The 10,741-nt window shown below is 57.6% G+C and overlaps 1 protein-coding gene across 7 annotated transcripts; it reads right to left on the reverse strand.

Annotated features, from left to right (window-relative positions):
• Positions 1–577: 577 nt before the first annotated feature.
• Positions 578–10,721, reverse strand: LOC107321106 (uncharacterized). 7 transcript variants are annotated; one of them, XM_085509579.1, is made up of 3 exons: positions 10,458–10,715; positions 9,617–9,692; positions 578–1,112 (listed from the first exon to the last, which is right to left on the reverse strand). In XM_085509579.1, exons 1-3 carry the CDS (start codon positions 10,603–10,605, stop codon positions 1,016–1,018), a joined length of 321 nt encoding a protein of 106 aa, XP_085365705.1. In that variant the 5' UTR covers positions 10,606–10,715; the 3' UTR covers positions 578–1,015. The 7 variants fall into 7 exon arrangements, with proteins under 7 accessions (XP_085365705.1, XP_085365706.1, XP_085365701.1 ...); XM_085509580.1 differs by lacking the exon at positions 578–1,112 and adding an exon at positions 3,602–3,866 and having other exon boundaries at positions 10,458–10,710; XM_085509575.1 differs by lacking the exon at positions 578–1,112 and adding an exon at positions 5,995–6,595 and having other exon boundaries at positions 10,458–10,721.
• Between the last annotated feature and the right edge of the window lie 20 nt (positions 10,722–10,741).

Consider the following 10,741-nt stretch of genomic DNA (forward strand, 5'->3'; position numbering starts at 1 on the left):
CCGAGCCCTCAGCTACGAGCACGGGGAAGGCTGCGGGGGAGGGGGGTCTTTGCCTCCCGGCCCTGGAGCGCGGCCTCCACCCAACGGGCTGGGGCCGGTTTCTTTGCATTTGGGTCCTGGACCGGCATCTCCCGGCCGTGGGGCGTGTGCGGAAAGAGGTGGGCTTAGCGCAGGTTGAGAGGGGCTGGTAGTGTGCCACCGCTGATTACACGCTCTCCCCTAAAGATGGTATCCGACATGAGATAATGAGGCTCCGTGACCGGCCCCAGGTTCCCTTTAAGTTTTCCCATGGACTCGAGCTGTCGCCAGTTCACAAAACGGCAGTGTAAGACAGCACCACGCTACTCAGATCCAATTTACGGCGCACAAAAGCTGATCCCCAAATCCCTACTAACAAACCGGGACCCGCAGACAATTCCGATAATGTTTAGTTTTTATTCATTTCTCGACTAATTAACTGGAATCCCACCTCCCCCCCAACTCACACACACACTTCACCGTCCCCGTCCCCCCCCCGCGCCCCCCCCTTAACAGTGCCCAATTAATCTGCAATGTGTGTCAAAGGTCTGGAACCCACTGTAAACTGCTGAACCTTTGCAAAGATTTCTGTATCTCTATATTGATCTGATTAGGACCGGGGTGTTTTTCCCTCGCTCTTACTGCGTGCAAAATAATAATAATAATAATAATAATAATGTGGCTTTCCTTTTTCCACCCTTTTAAAAAGCTTCGCCTTCCCGATCTCTAATAGGAATTCTCCAAGTCGCATCCAAACCTCCCCTTGGTGCTTGTGAAAAGCCTCGCTCCTTCTCTCTCTCTCTCTCTTTTTTCTCCCCTGGGGACTCCAAAGGGAATCAAGTGAAATGAAGTGATCTGCGAGACAGGCGGGGAGCGCGCGTTGGAGGGGATTTAGAGCAAATCTGGATTCGCTGTGAAACGTCCCATGCTGGAAAACAAACAGCACCGGGGTGCAGGGCTAAGGGATTGGAGGTGGGGAGGGATACGCAGAAGTGCCTTAGGGGAGGATTCCTGCTGCCGCCGGGCGATGGCTGCCGTTCGGGGATGGCTCCGCGCTCCGCTCCGACGCTGGGGCCGGGCAGCTCTTTTCTGATCTTCGGAGGGAGCGAATATAAAAGAGGAATTTATTAGCTTTCAGTCCATCCGAGGAATAAACATTGATTTTATTGACCTAATTATGGGCCAAATGACTCCTTCCATCGATCACGTAAAATACTTCATTTGGAGAAAAACAGGCGCGGGCGCCCGGAGGCGGGGAGAGCGGGTGGATGTGCTGCGAAAGGGAAAGAAAAGCAAAAGCCAGAAAATGTATGGAGAGGTTTTAATGCAGTTAACGTGCCCGTCGCGCAGCAGCCAGAGTCCTGTCTCCCAGACGTTGCAGCGCGGACGTTCTGCAAACTTAAAGCTTTTATGTCGAATTCTAATCCGGCCAGTCAATTTGGCTAAAATAGCATTAAACAAATGGACAGCAGTTTATTTATATTCCGTCCACTGTATTTTATAGACAGAGGAGAGTTATTCGAAATGTATTTTACAAGCACAAGATAACACGTCGTTTCAGACCGAGAGCAGCGATTTCCCGTAATTAGAGTAGACTCAACACTAATAAAGCAGCAAACAGGCTTTTCTCTGTGTTTAAACCCTGCTACTGTCCTTAGCGCTTTCCTGCGGGCTGGGATTGCAGATTCGTTGGCGAGGGAGGGAGGGCACATGAAGGCACCTGTCCGGGGCTTTGGGCTGCTTCCTTGCTCTTCCCAGAGCGGGCAGCGCTCATGAAAATCGAGTTTTTAGTTTTTCTTTGCTGGCCGGTGACAGCGAGACCTGGCTTTGGATTTATTTGTTTGGGAATTGGCGGGGGGGGTGGGCTCTGTATTTCGGGGGAGGGAGCGACACAGGACAAAACGCAGTTTTGGCAGGATGTTTGTTCTCTTCTTATGTCACTTGAGATATTAGTTCTCAACCACCTTCCTCCAGCCCTAAGTGCAAGGGGCTCTGGCAGATACTTTCAGCCCAGCTGTTCCACAAAGATCGATCTTTCTCTTTCCAGCCTTTAAACTCAGCTCTGCGTTTCTCTCTCCCCAACGCGTTACTACTCCCTCGAGACGAGCTTCGGAGCTCAGGGGCTTCCTCCCTACCCCTGCAGCAAAGCGTGACGGCCACACTCCGAACTCCACGAGTCCCTCGGTCCCATAACCCGGTGTATAAAAACGCCGGGGCCGGGTCGGTGCTGCGCCGTGCCCGCACCAACTTCTGCTACCCCGACAGAGCTTGGGAGGGCCCGGGGCCACCCACAGGTGAACGCAGGTCCCGCAGGTGACAGCGGGCGGTGGCTGCGCCATCCGGTGGCCGCAGCCCCGAGCAGCCCCGGGCAGCCCCCGGCACCCGCTCCCGGAGCTCGTTTCTGCCGGGCGCGCTCCCTCCTCCCTACAGATAGAGCTTTATGCAGAACATCTGGAAGGGAAGGCGAAATAAACGACAACGCTTTTACACCACTTCCTACTTAACTTTTCTTTTTATGTGGCTGCTCTGGATTTTCCGACGCTTTGTACCGCTCCAATCTTGTTTGGATGTTTGTACATGTAATACTCTGCCCACTTCAGCTCTTTGGGACAGGCTTTTCTTCTGTTTTCTTCCTTCCACCCTCCCCCTAGACCCCCCTCCACATCCCAGTGCGCACGGTCTTTCGCAATCCGCTCTGCTCACTTCGCTGCCGGGTACGGACGGTCAGGAGCTGTACGGACTGTGCCTCCCATAACCTGCCCCGGGGCAGAGTGAGCGGCTCCGCGAGCGGCGGGCACCAACAGCGCCCGTGTTTTTCAGAAGTAGAGCTGCCTACATGGCGCTACCACCGAGTCGCTCCCTAAGCCCCCCATTCTCCTGCCACCTTGTCAGCCTCTTGTCTCCACCGAGCAGGACTTTTTCCTGACCTCGGATCGAGACAATTGTCCAAATGGTATATAAAGAAACATTGGATTAAGCATACGTGAATGCTTTCTCCGTTATTTAACAGGATCTTCCAAAACGAGCGTGCCCGGTCTCGCTAACGAGGCTGGAGCTGTTCGGGGGCCGCCCCTACGGCCCCCGAGATGCTTCGTGAACCCGAACGCTCTCGGCGAACTGGGAAACGTCTTCACAGCTGCATTTGAGCTCCCAGATCCCCCTAAATCCGGCATCAAAGTTGTGAGAAAGCACTTCTTCCAAGCAGGAGCGCGTACCCAGCAGCCCGTGGTGATGCCCACTGTTCCCGCGTGTCGTGCCACCCCACCTCCCGTGTCACTTAACACCGCCGCCGCTTTCCTAGACCGGAGCTATTGAATTATCCTTTTTAATCCTTGCCTTTACAGAAGCGGCTGCGGCAACAGGTGAGCGGAGGGGAGGAGATTCGGGGCCGGGGGCTGCAGGCACAGAGCCGCCCGAGTGCGCGCTGAGCGATATGGGGAGCCCAGCGAGGTGGTAAATGGGGCCCGGAGCGAGAAGCGGCCCCTTCCCCTCTCCTTCCTGCGGGATACAGCGAGGGGAAGAATCCGCTCCGGGATGAGGAGCGAGAGCCTCACAAATATTGTTTACACCTGCGACGCGAAGCTGGCTGCTCTCGGCTTTAATTGGAAATCTTTTCCGTATGCCCCAACTCTCAGATCACCTGGGTTTAATAAGTGTTCATAACACCCCCGCTGCTCTGGAGAAACGCCGTGGTAGGAGTCGGCTGTGCCCGTGCTTCTGGATCCCTGCAGTGGACACAGCGGTGGGAGAGAGTGGCCTGCAACGTGCTGCGGGTCCGGGGAGGAGGGTGGGGTGACGAGGAGAGCCATCAGGTGAGGGCTGCAAAGCACACGTATATCCACACACACCTATAGAAAAGCGAGGAGCAAGCGCGAGATCGAAAACAGAGCCTCTCTTTCCTTACAACCACGTGTGCCATTAAAAGCAAATCATTCATAGTATTTTAAACTATAAAAGCATGAGATCTTTCCCCTTCTGATACTTTTCTTTTCTTTTGGAAGGGGGTAGAGATCCCATCTCCTTCTCGCGGGTGACCTCGAAGGACCAGTTTTTTCACTTTCCCATGTGTGCGCATTCACTCTTTCCAAATATCAGTCTAAAGTTTGGTCAAAATTCTAAACTAAAATAAAACGGAGCTGCAAAAAACCTCCCACGCCCTAAAGACGGAGAAGAGCCTTTTCATAAATAAACGTTCCCAGCTCGTTCTGCTCCCCACGGGGACGGTCTCTGGAGGGTTTCGCTAAGTTCCATCCCTGTGAGTGCAGAGCAATGAGCTTTTCCCCTACATGCCGAAGGGACGAGGCTGCCGGTGAGACTGCCTGGAGCCCCGAAGGCAGCGATTTATCCCCTGGCAGCACTGAGAGCTGGAAAGCGATGGGAGAGGATGGAAGGACTTTCCTCCTCCAATATCACTTTTATGGAGCGCCGGTGGGACACAGCCCGCAGCTCCTTCTCCATCCCCACCCCCCCACCCCCACCCCGGCACGTCCTGTGTCACCTATAGGTTGACACTGACCAAGTCGTAAGGGGAAATTTGGTACGTTTCGGTGCCTTTCGCAGCCCCCGTATAGATGCGCTGGAGCTTCGGGCACATACCTGGGACGAGACAGAGGAGGAAAAACTGTTCCCACCCACCTTTCCCCCTCTCAGCAGGGCACTGAAACTAAATGAAGTTCTTCCCTTCTCCCCTAGAAAATCGGCAGGTTTTTAAATTGGTTGTGTGTGTTTTCGGTGCCGAGAAGTTTGCGCTTTTAATCTCACTCGAGAGGGAACAAGTGACACGCAGTTACTACGACGGTGTCACCCCGAGAATCCCCTGCTCAGAGCAGCCACCCGCAGCCTCCCAGCTCGGAGCTTCTCCGTCCGGCAGGAGAGGAGAGGGGTTAAACATAATGGGAAAACGGGAGAAGGAGAATGGAGGGCGAAGACAGATGGGGAGATGCACGGCTCCTGGGACCGTCGCACATCTCCGTTTGCGATCACCGCAGGGATCGAGCCCTACCCGGCCGGGGGAATTGGTCGGGGCACGGCGGCAGCTCGGCTTTGGTGACAAACGTGGCGTACAGACAGGATGTGTCCGATGCCTCCCCTCGCCTGTCTTTTATCTCCTGCCAGGGGGCGTGCGTCGGGGGGTTAGATCTCTCTTTAATTGAAACCTAGTAAGGAAAATAGTAATGGATACCAGGCTCCGACTGAGAATACGTGGCCGCGGCTACATGATGAGTGTTAGTTCAGCAGACTTTAAGAAGCCAATTCTTCTCTGTCATTTCTCTATTGACAGTAGCCCCTATTAGATTTACCATGTCCTTTTGCAACAGCTGTTTCCACTGCCCCCCACCCCCTCATTCTCCCCCGGGCCGAGGTATCAATCGATCGCCGGGTGGATCCGTGGCATCTCGAAGAAAATGGGAGAGTAGCGTGGCAGCGCCGGTGCTGGAGGTTCCTGGTTTCTCTCCGTGCTCCGCTGCAGCCGGCGCCCGCCGGTGCCTCGGGGGTGCCCAGGGGGTGCCCGGGGGCGGGGATCGGAGCAGACCCCGGGGGAGGTGGGCAAGGTTCCAGCTCCGGGGCTGGGTTGTTAAAGAACACGGCCGATGGTCAAAGCAGATTAAATCGGTTTCTCTCTCCGGGTGCCTTGTTCTCCTGGGTCTGCAGGGAGCAGGCGAAGGTGGGGGGTGGGGGGGGGGGGAATGCCGCATTGGAGAGCTGTAGGGCTCCTTCGAGAAGGCTCGTCCCACCTCGGGATTGTTTTTGTGTTGTGTGTGTGTGTTTAAATAATTGAATAAACGTATCCACTCGTTCCCTCTTTCTGTCTCACATGCAGACACACACAGACAGCATTGAAAAGATAGATCTGTTTGACTGTAGGAAACGACAATTAGTTCTACTTCCTGAGTGGCAAACTGTGTGTATGCGCCTGGATATTAAAAAATAAATAAATGAATAAATAAAATCTTTATCTAAGTAGTGAACTCTATTTACAATTTCTGCTTAGCCAGCAGTGGTGGGAGCAGAAGGATAGGTGTGTATGTGGGGCGGGTTGCGGGGGGGGGGGGGGAGGCGGAGAGCAGGACTTTCATTGCGCCTCTGCTAAGAGCGTACTCCAGGATCAAGGCTGGGGGAAAGGGCAGCCCGGGCTCGGGGACGGGGGGGACTCTGGGGTAGGGATTCGCCTCCGAGTGCCCTCTGGTTTTCTTCTCCCATCCGAGGCTGGAGAGCGTCAGAGCTGTTTGGGGATGGAGACCAGGTGACAGCGGGTCTTGCCGCAGGGATATGAGTGGTTACTGTGTTTGTGAGCCGTTGTCCCAGCTGGCTGCTTTGCTGGCAGAGAGCAGGAGCCAGGCCGTGTGCCAGGCCGGGAAGTGCGGAGCCGGGCCGGGCCGGGCCGTGATATGCTGTGCCGGGCTGTGCCGGGACACTGCAGCCTTTCCTGCGGGAACACACCTCAGGTACGGGTGAAGGATGAGAACCTTTCTCCACCACTCTCTTCACTTGCATTTTTTCTGATGCCCTGAGGTGTGTGTAAAAGTGCCTTCGGCTCCGTCCAGCCCTGTAAGTCCCAGTTAAGAGGACCGGTGACCTGGCCAGAGAGAAATCTGTGTCGGGTTGGTTTTTCTTGTTGGTTGTTGTTTTTTTGTTTTTTGTTGGTGTTGTTTTGTTTTGTTTTGTTTTCCTGCTTGTATTTCCAATCCCTCTCCACACTCCTTTGGACCCGGGCAGGTTATTTTGCAGAGCACTTAGATCAGGCTTTAGCTAAAATTCAGCTGTCCATTGCAGGAAGAGCTCTGCCCAAGGGAAAGCAAAGAACTGTCACGGTGACCCCTTTCCCTCCCCCGCAGCAGTTCATGAGGTCTGAGTATACAGACTCGCCCCATAGAGACCCATTTCATTGTGCCCGAGGCCTGCAGTGCCGCTCCACGATGGAGCAGTGCCAGCACCGGCCCCAGCTCCTGACACCTTTCTCTGGGATCGAGTGCAGCCCGCACAGACAGGGGAGCAGCACTCGGAATAAGCGCGTCATCGACGCACCCCGAGTATTTACTGCAAAACTGCCAAAGTAAACGAGCCGACTGCATTTTATTTGGGATAAACATAGCCCAGCCGCGGTTGCGTGTTGCCTTCCGAGGGCTGGGGGCCGAGCAGAAGCTGCGGCAAGAGGAGATGGAGGCGCCTGGGATGCTCGGACTTGCAGTGCCGTAAGAAAACACATCGAGAGAACGGAAAGTCCCACTGGGGAGGTGTGCAGGACTGCAGTGCGTGCTGGCCCTGCTCCCTCCTGCACAGCACCCACTAGCACCGCTGTCAGCCCGGTACACACGGGGTGCAAGGAGACTCCCCGGCTTTAGTAGCTGCATCACGGATTTACGGTGCACTCAGTGCACGGCCCCCCCTCCCCGGGGCGCGCACACCCACGCAGCCTCCCCTGCACACGCACACGAGGCTCGCAGCACGCACACACGCCTTGGAGTGGCTCCCGCAGGCTTGGGAGAGGACGTGTGGGTTCATCAGTCGCGCTGCCATTCTTTTCCTTCTGCCTTCTCCCTCCCGCTGGCTCTTCGGGACACCGGCAGAGGCTTGCCGCACGCCCCGATTTCTCGTGCAAAAGCTAAAAAGTTGCTTAGGAGTGCGAAATCTGAGCGAGCGGAGCTCTCACAGCCGCTCAGCAACCAGGGCAGCTCTGCTTTCCCTCCGGCCTGCATTGAACAGGGGAAAAGCAGGGATGAAGCTCGGGAAGTGGCCGGGGTTGCCGCGGGCCCGGCGAGCCGCTCCCCCAGCGCCGGCCTTTGGCTCCTGCGCTCCGAGATTAGAGCCGCGGCCCGAGGAGCCAGCGGGGACCTTTCACGGCTCTTTGAAGCTCCAAGATAGTGTCGGCCTTGGTGCAGCGCGGCCTGCAGACGGGCCGGGGGCAGCCGGCTATCTCGGCATGCTATCACCCGGCCTCCTCCTTCCATAGCCCCATTCCCATTCCCACCTCTGCTCGGCTCCCGGCCCTTCGCTCTGATCTTTTTTATTTATTTATTTATTTATTTTTTCCCCTCCTTACTCTTTCCTCCCTTTCGCTCTTCGTTTTTTTGCGGGCTTCCTTATTTATTTATTTCCGCGCGTCTCTTATTTATTTGTTTCTGGCAAAGAGGCGGCTAACAAGTAGCTGGAACCACTGGCCAATATTTAACTAAGATGGCTGGCCATCAGGTCCCCTTTTGTTTGCTTGCAAATTAATCATCCAGCGCGCAGTCGGCGCCAGGGTAGATTTATCACACACAGGAGGGGGAACGAGGCGGCCGAAGGGAGACAAAGGCTGTTCGCACCTTCCCGCTTTTGATCTTAGATTAGTGCAGCCTCCCTTCATAATACGAGTCTCCAGGGGGCTTCGTCGGGGAGGTCACTCGGAATTGGCGGAAGTTTGCACGCCATCAGCCAGACGCTGACATTGGAAATCATAAGCGGCAAACGCTTCGTTTCCCTCCGCGGGCCGCCGTGCGGGTGGGTGCCGAGCAAAGTACGGGGCGGGCGCGGAGGGCACCAGAGGCTCCGGCCTCCACCGCGGCCCCGAGGGCGAGTACCGGCGGGGCGGGCGAGGGGAGCGGGGCGAGGCGGCTCTGGGAGCGGCTGCGCTTGTCCTACGAGAGCCTGCGGGCACCTCCCGGTCCCCGGCAGACATCTGCGGCCTGCTCGGGGCAAACTGCGGCCAAGTTTCTCTGAGCCGTTCTACCAACAAACAACAACTTCTTCGGGCGTTTGTTGTGGGTTCCAGAAGGGGAAGGTTCTGGGCTACCCGCTGCGGCTGGAGGCGGGAGCCCATGCCCCGGTTCCGAGCAGAGCTCTCGGGAAATCTCACTCACTCCTCCGCGCAGCCGAGGCGAACGCTGCACGGGCGGCTAAGCTCTTAGTTCCTTGAAATACATCACGCTCCCCCCCACCCCCGCCCTTGTCTTTTCCCTACATCTTCTTTGAATGCATTACTCCCGCTTCCTTTCCTCCCTCCTCCTCCCTTCTCCCTTCCACCCCCACCCCCTACCGAAGGGGAGATATTTTGGTGAATGCAAAACGATCCTAGACGCTGGTTACTACAGGGACTTCACCAAGCTGGCGCCAAGCGCTCTTAACCATGTGCGTCAAAAATGCAATGCTAGAAGAGCTAATCACTTTAGAGGTTCCGCTCCCATCTGCGCGCAGGCAGCTCTCCCCGCTCCTCTCCCGCAGGATTATCAGCCCCTCTTTTAAGGCACGACGTGGGGAGCGGGAGTATCCCCCTGGGGGGGATCAGGCACCTCCTGGCACCACCCGAAACGCGCGTGCCCTGCGAACCCACGCCCCCACCCGACACGCACGGCCACCCGCAGATGCGCACCCACGGACACGCACCCCCCGCACACGCTGACACTCGCACGAACCCCCGCAGTGACACCGCCCTCCCGGGAACACGAATCCCAGAAACTCGGCAGGCGAATCGGGGCAGACGGGGACCCACACGTACGGGCTGCCCCGCAGGGAGCGGGACCGAGAAGGGGGACCGGGCCTGACCCCCCCCGCCCGCCGCTGCCCCGCACAGCGGCCCGGCCGCGGGGAAAGCCACACTTCCCGTCTCCTCCCCGCGCACCTCATGGAAGAGGAGGGGTGTGGGAGCGTTAACCCTCTCGGCGCCGGGGCCAGCCGAACGGCTGCACTCCTCCCATCTGTACAGAAAGAAAGAACGCTTTTTAATATATATATTTTAATATATATATATAATTCTATTTTATTTTTTAATTTTTCAGCCCTTCCCAGTCGGGGAGTGGGGGTGGTGCTTTACCGTTCGCAGGCGATCAGCAGCCGCCAGGCTGAGCGGAGCGCGGCCCCCGGCTGCACGCAGCCATCACCCCGCGAGGACCGCGGCCGGGCCGAAACGCACAGCCAAGGTCTCCCGGGCCGCTTCCCACCCGGGTCTCGGTCCCGGGTACGGGGCGATCGGGAGGGAAACAGCCCGAGGTCAGGCCTTGAGCTGTTTTCTGCATTAAAAGCAGCGACTTTCCGGGGCGGAGGGCGGGGGGGGGGGTGGTGGGGGGGACGGGAATGGACACCGAGTCGGCGGCAGAGGGGCAGCGGAAACCGGCGACAGGAGCGGCGCAGTAGGGACGGGTGTGCGGCCCGAGGGGCTCCGGAGGCCCAGGATTTTTATTTTTTAATTTTTGTATGGGAGTGAGGGGGAGAACACCGAGGTTCCCGCGGCCGCCTCCCCCCACCGGCCACCCCTGCGGGCCAGGCCAGAGCTCCGCTCGGTGTGGCTGAGGTGTGGTGGGGGCACCCGGGGCTGGACCCCCTGTTCACCCTGCCTGGTGGCCTCCTCCATTCCACTCCCCCCCCCCCCCCCATCCACCCGCGCCCTATCCCCCCCTTGGCTCCCGATCCGCCCCCGCCGCCACCCCAGCTCTGCCGGGAGCCGCAGCGGCAGGAGCTCCTACCGAGCGCCGGCAGCGCCCAGCTGCCATCTCTCCGGGGCCAGGGCCGCTCTCCGGGCACGGCGGGGGGCGAGGCGGCCCCGAGAACCCCCCCTAGAGGCGGCTCCCGGCCGCCCGGCCCGGTGCCGCCTGCTCCCTCCCCTCTGATCATGTTGACATATTCACACGGCACGGAGTACTAGTGATGCTTTGCTGCAGCGTTACAGTTTCCGACACCTTCTTTTTATAACTCGGCTCTGTCCCCCTTCCACTCGACCTGTCAAAACCACGCCTATGGAGCCACACAA

The sequence above is a fragment of the Coturnix japonica genome, chromosome 9 (assembly GCF_054131305.1).
Source record: "Coturnix japonica strain WE chromosome 9, WE-NBRP24, whole genome shotgun sequence".
Taxonomy (NCBI): domain Eukaryota; kingdom Metazoa; phylum Chordata; class Aves; order Galliformes; family Phasianidae; genus Coturnix; species Coturnix japonica.

Bases quoted from the DNA above. Each gene is read 5' to 3' on its own strand.
- LOC107321106 (XM_085509575.1), bottom strand. From the start codon at position 10,605: ATGATCAGAGGGGAGGGAGCAGGCGGCACCGGGCCGGGCGGCCGGGAG. The intron at 9,693-10,457 runs GTAGGAGCTCCT...CTTTCTGTACAG, and splicing joins CTGGGCGCTGCCGGCGCTCG to ATGGGAGGAGTGCAGCCGTT. The intron at 6,596-9,616 runs GTGCGCGGGGAG...CTCTCTGGCCAG, and splicing joins CACCCCTCCTCTTCCATGAG to GTCACCGGTCCTCTTAACTG.